This window comes from Trachemys scripta, chromosome 7 (assembly GCF_013100865.1).
Source record: "Trachemys scripta elegans isolate TJP31775 chromosome 7, CAS_Tse_1.0, whole genome shotgun sequence".
Taxonomy (NCBI): Eukaryota; Metazoa; Chordata; order Testudines; family Emydidae; genus Trachemys; species Trachemys scripta.
This window is the reverse complement of record NC_048304.1, coordinates 14353372-14365617: the sequence shown is the minus strand read 5'-3', so window position 1 is coordinate 14365617 and position 12246 is coordinate 14353372. Positions and strand designations below refer to the sequence as shown.

Sequence of the window (12246 nt, the reverse complement as noted above, 5' to 3'; positions counted from 1 at the left end):
CTATTGGGATGGTCAGTGTTAGGAAATTGTGGTGATTGATACATAATGATAATTAAATCTAAGGGCTTGATTTCTAGTTCCTCTCACTAAGATTTACTTTTTTTCCCCTCACGTTAGTTCCTGTCATCCATCAGTTTCTTTCCTCTTTCATTATCATCCTGACTTCTAGTACTTCAGGTGAATTATAGACCAGTCTGCCTAACTTCAGTACTGAAAGATACTGAAACAAATTATTGAACAATCAGTTTGTAAGCACCTAAACAAAATAGCCAGCATGGATTTGTCAAGAAAAATCATGTCAAACCAACCTACTTTCCTTCTTTGACAGGATTACTGGCCTACTGGATGGGGGGAAGCAGTACGTGTGATGTATCTTGATTTTAGTAAGGCTTTAGAAACAGTCCCACATGACATAAACATTTGCTAGTTTGCTTATGTTAATGTTCTGCATTGTGTTTCTGGCCATTTCTGTAAGTGTACCTGGTTTGTTTTTTCTAAACTAGGCTTCTTTATCATGTACATAATTGAACCTCACTAATCTAACGCTGATTAGTGAGGTTTGTAGAATACTGAGAGCTGGGGATAGGGTCAGCAAGTTGATATGTTGTTCTTTGTGGGCAAATAGAAGGGCTTCTTGACATACTCTGGGCTAGGGTTACCATATTTCAGCAAGCAAAAAAGAGGACGGGAGGAGCCCCGCCCCTGTCCTGTCCTAGCCCCGCCCCTGCCCCTCCCACTTCCTGTCCCCCTCAGAACTCCCAACCCTTCTCCCTGTCCCCTGACTGCCCCCCAGGACTCCACCCCCTACCTAAGCCTCCCTGTTCCTTGTCCCCTAACTGCCCCCCCGAGACCTCCCCCACCCTAACAGCCCCCCAGGACCCTACCCCCCACCTGTACCCTGACTGCCTAAAACCTTATCCACACTCCCCCCAAAAAGCCCCCCCCCGAACTCCCGACCCCCCTGTCTCTTGACTGCCCCCTCCAGAACCTCCCTGCCCCTTCTCCTACCCCCTGGCCCCCTTACCCTGCCGCTCAGACCAGCATGCAGGGGAGGAGGAGCTGGGGAGGAGCTCCAGACTGCCGGTGTGAACTGCCGGCTGGTGATTTGCGAATGCAGGGAGGGAGGGGGGCAGTGAGCTCTGCTGCAGGGGAAGCGGAGGAGGGGCTCCCTCTGGCTGTCGGAGCCTCATGTAAGTGGCACCATCCGGCCGGCTGCCCTGTTAGCCGCGCGCACTCTGCATGGTGGCGGGGGAGGGGGGAAGTCCGGACATTTACAAATTCCCCCCAGACGCTATTTTCAGCTCAAAAAGCCAGACATGTCCGGGGGAATCCGGACGAATGGTAACCCTACCCTGGGCTTAGCTTTGACTCGAAAACTATTGGCCATCAGTGCTGCTACTACTGCCTCTGCTTCTGCTCCTGGCTTGGTGCTGCTGCCATGGCTTTGGTTTGGCAGTAGGAGAGAAGAGGGATGTGGTAGCTGATTTGAGGTGGAAAATTTTAGAGTGCCATCATTTCCTGTCTTTTCTCTGTTGCTGGATAAATTCAGCTGAAGGGCAGAGGTGGCTTCTTTTTGTGGCTTTATTGATCTGTGGGAGCACTGAGAGCTTGCACCAGTGGAAGAGCATGAGGAGCTTCTGCAAGTGGTCTAATCTCCTTCCAGGCATTTAATATGTTGGTGAAAGGTAATCCATGGGTGACACTGTATTCCTGTAGTTATCCACAGGGAGGCGACTTCCCCAACATCGGAACTGCTGTGTTTACTTCCTCACTGAACAGCAAACTTGGAAGTCTACTTTCCTTTTGCAGCTGTGCAGTTTAACAAAGTGCAAATCAGTGAGGTTCCATTTTGCTTAATTTTTTGTATTTAAATACATAGTTTTTTCCTCTCATGTTAGGAGTGGTGATCCTAGACCATAGATGACAATCTCGTAGGCTGGATGCATTTTACTGTCTTCTACTAAATACTGTAAAGGAAATTTTACAAATGAGGTTCATGAACAGGCTGACAATATAATACAATAAATAGAAGTTACTTGGTCTTTTTTAATAAATTGACAGTGTCATGTTTTAAGATCAGAGGCCCCTAAGTGTTAATCCAATACAAATTATGATAACATGCCCCTTTCTGAATAACACAAGAATCCTGAATATCCCAAACTGATATTTGCTTAATGCCTTTTTGCTTAAATATAATCCTGTTTCACCCTCGTTATTGAAATGACTGAGAAAGAAGATAGGGCATAGCTGATTGCAAGTCACTCCCTCCCTGCATATGTTAATCAGGTTGCCCCACACTTTTGCAGTGAAAAAAGATGCTTTATGGCCAGAGTTCATCACCTGCAGAAAGTAACTCATCAACAGAAAATGCAAATCCAGCCTTTCTGAAGACCAAACCTCTGCAGGAATCAAAAGAAATCAGGTGTGTAGTGCTCCTAAAATTCCTTGCATCTCGATCCTCCCACCTGAGAAGTTGGTAGTTAACCCTAAGAAGCTGAAATATAGCCTATTTTTGAGCACATTCATGTTGTAATTACATATCTCTTCATATATTGTCAATATGATACCCATGTCTAAAATTATATACAAAATATTTCTGCATACTTCAGTGCCTAATAACCTGCCCAGTAAATTATGTCTACCAGAGAACTACAGTATTTGTATTTAACCCATTTGTTTTGGACACATTCTATATACTTCTAATGCTACTTCATTGTTCTTGGCATATGTTCTTGGCATTTGTGTTGAACACAAATATTTCATGCTCAGAAGAGCTAGTATGTAATTTTTGGTTATATATTTTGAAATTTAAATTCAGAACGTTAATTTGATTTAATGCAACATTAAGGTTACATATTTAAAAGTCAGGAGATGCAAAACGTAAGGTTCACATAGAAACCTTTATTTGCCTATGTTGCATATGCTCTATCTGTAAGTTCTAATAACAAGTGAAAGAGAGCATAGTATATATGAATTGGTGTTTCTATGAGAATCTTAACTGTTTTATTTCCTCCTCTCCTTTTTAAAGATGCAGCTTTATGCTGCTGAAACTTAACTTTGAGAATTGAATTCACTTTTTTTACAAAAGAGAAGAGGAGAAACTGCTTTGCATTTTAATAAGGTGTTGGTCATGATTGACGGGAATTTAACTTCAATTTCACTTATTTCCCCAAAGTATGCTCCACTGGTGCAAATCCTATCTCCTTCCCTATGCCGTGGAGTTGCACCATTGCAGCTGTGCCAATTGGCTGAAATTTCAAAAGAACCTAAGGGTGTGTCTTCACAGCACAGTTAGCTCTAGTTATGACTCAAGTCTTGCCCCTAACTCGATTCCCGTCCACATACAAAAACCTCTCCCTTAAATTAAGAGGTGTTTTAAGCTCAACCTAGTTGGCCTATCGGGGAAGTGAGTTGAAGCTCAAGTGATGCTGATGCTCAAGCTAGTAGTGCAAGAGCTCAAATTACAGTAGCTAATGCAATCACTCTGCTAATCTAATCAGTCTGTACTGTTGCTGCATGTTTGAATTTAATAACTATTTGAGATTGTCAAATAACAAGCTCAAATGGAATTATGTAATCAAAAATTTAATCAGAGATTAGTTCAATACTATCCAGAAAGAAAAGATACATTACCACGTTTGGTGTAAGTTAAAGAGCTGGCCTTTTTGTTTCTCCCCTGTATAACTGGTGGGATGATGGCAGGTTTCATTTCCCTACCTAATTCCCAATATGTCTATATTTTTTTATGGGGTACGAAACAAAGAAACCCCTTTTGTGAATGGAAAAAATATTTTCCTATGATTAATTTTTTTGCCATATTTTATGTTTTAATGTTTTTGTTTACCTCATTACTTATGGAATTTCCTTTATGGTATTTGTAGGCTACATTGATAAGCAAAAAGGGAATTCTAAGCAAGTCACTATTCCTGACAACTGGCAATTCCCCAAGACATCTTTTAATGGATCCCCATTTCATCACTGCAGAAAGCATCTGCAATAATAATTGTTCCTTACCAAACAGTCCTGCCTATATCTATGTAGACTCTTTTGGTAGTTTGAGGGGGTCTCTTTCCTGGACATCTGTCTTCCCACAGAGTTGGATCTCTTATTGTCTAATATTCAATCATAAGAAGTTCCTGCGGATAAGTCACTCACAGGTTATGGACCAATACTCTGGCCTTACTAGTCAAATGCACTTTGCTAACACCATAAAGAATTTGGGAGAATCAATAATATATAAATGACTTATAAGGTAAGAACCTCAGAGTTACGACACCTCAGGAATGGAGGTTGTTCATAACTCTGAACAAAACATTGTGGTGGTTCTTTCAGAAGCTTACAACTGAATATTGATTTAGTAAAGTTTCAAAACTGTATTATGCAGAAGAAAAATGCTGCTTATAACTATCTTAATTTAAATGAAACAAGCACAGAAACAGTTTCCTTACCTTGTCAAATCTTTCTTTAATTTTCCCTTTATTCTTTTTAGTAGTTTACGTTTAACACAGTACTGTACCGTATTTGCTGTGTGTGTGTCTGCTGCTGCCTGATAATGTATGTCCAGTTCCAAATGAGGCGTTTGGTTGATCAGTCAGTTTGTAACTCTTGAGGTTCTACTGTACATTTTTATAAGAGCAAAACTAACACATTGGTGACCTGGTCTGGTCCCCAGCTGCGAGGCTGTCAATTCTTAGCTAATGCCTGCAGCCTGAGTAAGAACTAGCATCTGGCCTGCCAGTGTCACATGTACATCTCAATGTTAGTACTTTACAATATTGGCTGTCAAACAATTACAGACAAGGACAGACACAGTGAATCAAATGCTTTCCATTCTAAAGAAAGTGCTAATACAGTATCTTTAGATTGGTGAACTCAACCTTGCAACAGCTTTATTGTTCAGTCTTCCTGTTCCATTTATAACAAGTGCTACAGATGCATGTAACATAAAATGGGGTGTTCACTGCAGCAGGTTCACAGCGTGGGGACGTTGCAATTCCGAGCATTCTTTATTCATCTCCAGCACAAAGTTGTCCATGTCCTGAGCTTTTGCCACCGGAGTGTTAGGACAGTGGGTTTTTAACTGACCTTGAACTATCTTGTTCCACTGCTGTTCAGAGCGTGTTAGAGAACTTTAGGAAAGGATCTAATAGAAAATGTTGCAATTAAAAATGGAAAAGGTTCACAATGTCGGCAGATAATACTGTAATAATAATAATAATGTCCCGTACAAAGGCCTCAAACCATTGTCTACTCGAGTACTTGCTCCGGCTCAAAATATCATACCTATCACTTTTTTGTTTAAATATGGTCCATTTATCAGTCACTGTAATGAGAAATAAATTTACACGATTACCGGAGATTCCTTCCCCTGCATCAGGGTCTCCCATGCTTGAATACCGTAACCAACTGGACGTCGGTGAAATCTCAAACAGGTCCTGGCTTGCGGCATAGCTCAACTCCCTCCTCCCACTCCCAGTTACATGTCCCCCATTCTTATTCTTGCTGTTCATGTCCGGGGCCTGTGATTTGGGCTCCTAAAAGGTATCCACAGTAGTGTGTGGGAAGGTGATGGGGTCTCTGCCAATATCGCCTAGAGCTCTTTGTAAAAGCAGCAGATCTGTAGCTCAGCACAGGATTGACTGGTGACCTCTTCTGATATGCCTGACACAGTTCCTTTGTTTTTCATGTAGCACTGGCACTGATCTTGGTTGTACTCCGTCTCCTGCATCCACCTGCAATCTGCTTGTAGATGTCCATGTTACGTAGCTGTGCTTGCACAGCCTCTTTGCCCAGGAGGCCAATATGTCCTGTCCACTCCAAGCTGGAGCACATCTGGAACATGTAGCTGGCATGGTCGCCTGGGCTGTTGCACCAAACAGATAGCTGCTAGGTGTGCTCGCCACGATGGACAATCAGGAAAAGGCATTTCAAAAATTCACATGGTTTTAAAGGGGGTGTTGTCTTCTGTTCTTCAGCACTGGAATGGGTTACCTAGGGAGGTGGTAGAATCCACCTTGACAAAGCCCTGGCTGGGATGATTTAATTGGGGATTGGTCCTGCTTTGAGCAGGGGGTTGGACTAGATGACCTCCTGAGGTCCCTTCCAACCCTGACATTCTATGATTCATGACCCCTGGGCAGCGCAGTTCACAGTTGTGACCAGAGTGGTTAGTGTCTGGGTTTGTGGGACAGCTGCTGGAAGGACTGTTAGGGTCAACATAGGTAACACAAAAAGAACAGGAGTACTTGTGGCACCTTAGAGACTAACAAGTTTATTTGATGCATCCATAGAAGTGGGCTGTAGCCCACAAAAGCTTATGCTCAAATACATTTGTTAGTCTCTAAGGTGCCACAAGTACTCCTGTTCTTTTTGCGGATACAGACTAACACGGCTGCTACTCTGAAATAGGTAATACGGTGTCTACACTCATGCTGCATCGACCTCAGTATGTTGATCATGGCTCAACACTGCTCAGGGAGATGGTGTTACTATGTTGGCTTAATGGAGAGCATATGTTAATGGAAGACAAATTGAAATGTAGATATGCATAGCTAGGTAGACACAAAGTGGCTTACGTCAACCGAACTTTCTAGAGTAGACGAGGCCAAAGGTACCAGTTAGGACTGGTTGTGGTGTTTGTTTTTTTGGAGAGTAAACCTCTGTCCATTAGCAAATGGACAGAGACCCACCGTACTCATTTCTCATATGCCAGTGAACAATATAAAGTTTTCAAATTATTAGAATAAAAATGAACAAGGAATTTTTGGCTTGGTACCTTCACATGCCAAGATTTCTGAAGGAAGATTATTTGACCTAGTAATATCCCTGAAAATAAGGGCTTATAATTAAATGCTGACAGATTTTTAGCTAGACCATTGCAGTAGGTGCAACTGTTAAGACACCCACACTAGTTTCTTTAAATAAAGAAATAAAATAAAATGCCAGTCCTGTGTACTTGAGTTCAGTCTCTCAGTAAAAGGTCCCTAAGTGTGTAATGACCAAAGCATTTTCACTGCAGAAATCAGTCATAATAGATGTCCTTGTTTTGTGTTGGGGCATCAGCCTTCCTAGAGAATTATTAATTCCCAGGAAGTAGCCTGTGACTTCCTCATTATTGCTAATATTCTTAATCTCTCTCATTCTTTTGTTAATTCCTTGAAACAAGCATTCGCTGCAGAGGTTTGATTTGTTTTTTTGAACAACTGAAAAACAGTGTGTTACGGTTGGACAGGTTGAACATTGAAAAATGACGTTGCTGAGCCTTTTCCCTTTCATGCTGTTTCTCTGAATCCACTCTGTATGTTGTAGTGCCGTTTCTTTACAGCAGAAATCAAGTGATCCTGTTACTTGTTTTCACATTTGAGAACAATTCAGCTAACACAGGTCACTCTTGACCGTAGAATTTTACAGTAATCATTGTGGTTATGATTTCTTCTACATCTCAAAAAGTGTGTGCAGTCTATTAAGTAGAGTAAAATCTATTCTATTTCTATTTTTTAGGGTCTTATACCACAATCATGGTATCAATAATGCAATTATTATTTGATTTTAAAGGCACTTCAGTAATGTTACTCATTATACCTTCAGTGAATACATTCCCAGTGCTTTTAAGTTTTCCTCATCTTCTTGTGACACATCTTTCCCATTCCACTTCATTTGAACCTGAATTTTTCTTAACAGAACACTGTTAAAGTATGATATAAGTATTTTTATGCAATACTTAATATATCTAAATTGAAACAATAAGTGCCTATGTTGTTTAAATAGGCTTCCAATAGATTGGGAATAAGCATTGATATTTGGTAAGCATTCTTGAAAATGTTTAGCACTGACGATTGCCACATAAAAATATTTTTACCTTTCAGTTAGAATTTAGATAGCAATGGACTCATGACTTGACCACAGTTTTTTATTTAATATGAAATGTCCTTACTCAACAACTGTTTTACTATGAGGAAGCACTCTTTGGATCTACTTACTAGACTACTACAGGGCTGAGACTCGGGGAATCTGGATTCTGTTTCTGGCTTGTCCACAGATTTTTGTGTGTGTTTAACTTGTCATTTGGGGACACTGGCAACTTAAAAATCAAACATCTATGTGAGTACTTTTACCTGTGGTTTTTACAAGTATCACTTACCATTGCTAATTCTTTAAAAATATTCGTTTGAAGTCAGGGGGACAGTATACAGCAGCTAATTATCTGGCCCATTGTTCTCAATTTTTTTTAGTTTGCATGTGCATTTTGCAGCATTTGATTATAATAATTTCATTGTTTACCCTGTGTAGTCAGTCAGTTTCCCCATCCCCACCCCCCATTGATGGAGGGGATCATTCATATAGCAACAGGAGAGGGATAAATATGTTTAATATACAAAAAAGTGATTGTAAAACCCACAAAAATTAACAATGGGCTAATGGACAGGCAAATTACCTGAAACTACTGTTAACTTTTTATAAAACTGACTAGATTTGAAGGTGATGATGTATCTTTAAAGACCACGTCTGCTTGTTGATTATTTGTCATTAAATGAGATTTAATTTCTGTTTGTTTGTTTATTTATTTGTAAATCTACAACGTGGGTACTGTGGATCTTAATACATTTGCAAAATATTTTGCGATTTTTGGATTGAATATGGTAACAAGTCCCCAGTGGTGTTATGTTGATTGACATTTCAAGGCATTTTTAAATAAGTAGATGTCTTCCCAGATAATTTTCTCCTCTCCCTCCCCTATATCTGTTTGTACAAGATCTACAGAAATATTATGATTCAAAAGTAAATGTTATGTTTTCTGTTCCAGCGGAAGTTTCACTGTGCTAGTTTGACTTCTTGGCCTCCATGGCTCTACTCTTTATATGATGCTGTAAGTATAAACCAGATCTTACCCAGGGAGCTATAATCAATTTTATGCTTTTGGGTATTTCATTATTAAGTAGCACAAAACCATATAATCTATTTTTATTTCGTGTTTCTAAGTACTAACTGCGGCATTATCAAAACATTAGCCAAAATGACACACATTTTAAAATATCTTTAACAAACTTACACATATTTACTGCAAAAATACTCAACACAATAACAATTTTTGTTTTTATTTCCAAATCAGTAGCTTGGATTTTTATTTGCTATCTTATAGTGTTTGTACATGAATTATAGAAACCGTGGATCCCCACCAAATATGACCTACCCTAATAGTTGATCCAGTACTGAAAGCTTCACTTTAATTAAAAAACTACACATTTAGAATCTTTAATCAGCACTAAATTAATCAGATATTCCCCTCCCTCCCAGTAAAGTCTGCTCAATCTTTACCACAATCATTATAAACAAAACAGAATATACATCCTGTGAAGAACTTGAGCACTACCAGCCCTGGCTGTTCGTGTATTACCTCATCTATGAAATCTTGTGGTCCCACTGAAGTCATTGGAAGTTTTGAAATTGACCTCACTGAGACCAGGATTTCACTCCTTGTGTCCTGTCACAAGAGGAAGAAGGGGGGCAGTTCTGCTACCAACCACCCTGATACTACCATAATATAAAAATCCTTTAAAGATAGTTAATTTCTTTTCCAAACTGATCAGTTCTCTCTTTCTGAGAAGTGTTCTCACCTTGCCTGATGGGAAACCTAGGCTGATTTTTAACTTATTAGCTCAAAATATGTAGACATGTAGATAAACTGTCTTTGCGCTAAGTCTTTTAAAAGATAATGTCCACTAGAGGCCAATAGCTCACTCCCCATTTTGCTTTTATTTTAAAGGGGAAAAAAATGTGTATTTAAATTACGCTTTTCTTCTAATGAAAGGAAACCTTAATGGAAAGAGTCAAGTGGCAACTACATGAGTGGGATGAAAATCTTAAAGATGAATCTCTTCCATCAAATCCAATAGGTATTGTAAAATTATGTTGCTTGGTTTTCAGCAAATTTGTATTTTCTCCCCTCATATTTTGTTAAAGGTAATGATCTTTTTTTTTTTCTTGCTGGCTAGCCCACGACTACTACTGGGAAGAGATTATGTGTACCGAACGCATGTACTGGTCCATTAACAAAGCACCTTTATCAAAAATTTTCCAACACACTTTTAGCAGTTTTCTGAACTGGTAGAAATTAATGTTTAAAGCTGGAAAGTCCAGCTTTTGAATTTTCTGACTGACCATGAGATGGGACTGTAGTAGTATATCAGGCCTGTGCTTGTCCTGTGATCTAACAGTGATTTGATGACATAAGGACAAGAATGAATACGGTAAAGTCCATTACCTTATGACCACATAAATTCCAACCTCTGGTTAAAGGCAGCTGATTTTTATATAATTTTTTAAAAATAAAAATCACTTGAGTATATCAAAACTGAAACGTGAGACTATTGTTATGTTTTTGTTCTGTGTACAAATCGGGGGAGAAGGAACCCTACAGAAATGAATGCACTCAGAAAATGCTTATCCTTCCCATGATATAACACTTAAGCAAATGTTGGTATTAGAGCCAACATTGCCACTTGGATACAGTGTGTGAAAAGTGTACATTTTTGCTAGTACAAGTTTATTTCTCTTGTTTAGAAAAGCATTGTGCATACATAGAGAACTGAATAAAAGACATCCATATTTTATTTCTTACATTGTAACAGACATGGTGCTTTTCTCCAGATTTTTCTTACAGAGTTGCTGCTTGCCTGCCAATTGATGATTCATTACGTATTCAGCTGCTTAAAATAGGAAGCGCTATTCAGCGACTGCGTTGTGAATTAGATATTATGAACAAAGTAAGTACCTTATTTATGTTTAATTTACGGTACTTTGATTTAGTGTCACCAGGTAAAAAGAGTAGTTTGTATAATCTATAACAAAAAAAAATTCTGCCATTTCCAAGTTATATTTTAAGAAGTGGTATTTTTTAGAACTTTTTATTTTTCCTGTTTATTTTTAACTTTGAGAGAATATGTGGTCCACTGATATTGGCTGGCAAATTATATTTAGCCACAGACTTGCAGTGCATTTTATCCTTTTTTTCCCCTACCGCTAAAGTACTTGCTGGCTTTTTTTCGTCTTGAAAGAATTACAATTATATTTTTTAAATGATGTTCCAACACTTTATTGTACTGTGCCAGCCAAGAGATGGTGCTAGAAGCCTGATGCAGTTAGTACCATTCTTTCTAAAATCAGAACGCATTTACAGTAAAACATACAGTAATGAAATATTGCTGTGCCATGATAAGTGGAGTGGATTTTAGTGCTTTATAAAGTAGGATATATCCCTACAGTGATAAGACTACATAAATATTGGACTGAAAGGATTTTTACATTCAAACATCTACTATCCTAATAAGCAACAGGATTCCAAGATGATTTAAAACTTGTCTTTTGTTGTCCTTTTAATATGGGTTTTCTGGAACTAAAAATTAACCAAGACTATCTAACGCAGGAATTACAATAGCTATGTGTTCAAATGGGCTGTCAATCTAGTGTACATGCACGAACTTCACATGAAAGAGCTACAAGAAATGCACAGAGCGGAGCATTTGAGAGTTAATAACAGATGACAGAAGGCTGAGGTATTTAAGGCCTATTTTGTTTCAGTCTTCACTAAAGAGGTTAATGGTGACCAGATGCTTAACACAATCAATATTAACAAGGGGGAAGGAACGCAAACCAAAATAGGGAAAGAATTAGTTAAAGAATGTTTAGATGTTAGAGATGCTCAATTCAGCAGGCTAGGATACTTACCGTATATACTCGTTCATAAGCTGAATATTTTTGGTAAAAAAGTGACTCATCACAGAGCAGGGGTCAGCTTATAAATGGGTCTATACCAAAATTTGATGATTTTAAACTCCTATGGAATCATTGTATTGAATATCTAATACAGGCAGGAAGTGACGGCCCACGCCGCTTCCCGCAGCCCCCATTGGCCTGGAGCAGCAAACCGCGGCCAGTGGGAGCCACGATCAGCCAAACCTGCAGACGCGGCAGGTAAACAAACTGGTCCGGCCTGCCAGGGTGCTTACCCTGGCGGGTCACGTGCCAAAGGTTACCGATCCCTGATCTAATAGATTGTCGTTCTGTTTACCTAGAGCGACTGCAGGCATGGAGCCTCGCAGTTCCCATTGGCTGGGAACAGTGAACCGCGACCACTGGGAGCTGAGGGCTCCATGTCTGCAGATGCTCCAGGTATACAAAATGTCCCGACCCGCCAGTGGCTTACCCTGACGGGCTGGGAGCCAAAGTTTTCCCATCCCTGAAATATAG

The 12246-nt window shown here is 39.5% G+C and overlaps 1 protein-coding gene across 2 annotated transcripts in view; it reads left to right on the top strand.

The window, feature by feature from the left end:
• The window catches only part of CRBN (cereblon), a 47618-nt gene that overhangs the window by 23521 nt on the left and 11851 nt on the right, over positions 1-12246 (top strand). For both annotated transcript variants that reach the window (XM_034776094.1, XM_034776096.1), the window contains exons 6-8: positions 8804-8866; positions 9809-9893; positions 10648-10763. In XM_034776094.1, coding sequence (XP_034631985.1) covers positions 8804-8866; positions 9809-9893; positions 10648-10763 — 264 coding nt within the window. The remainder of the gene's footprint in view (positions 1-8803; positions 8867-9808; positions 9894-10647; positions 10764-12246) is intronic.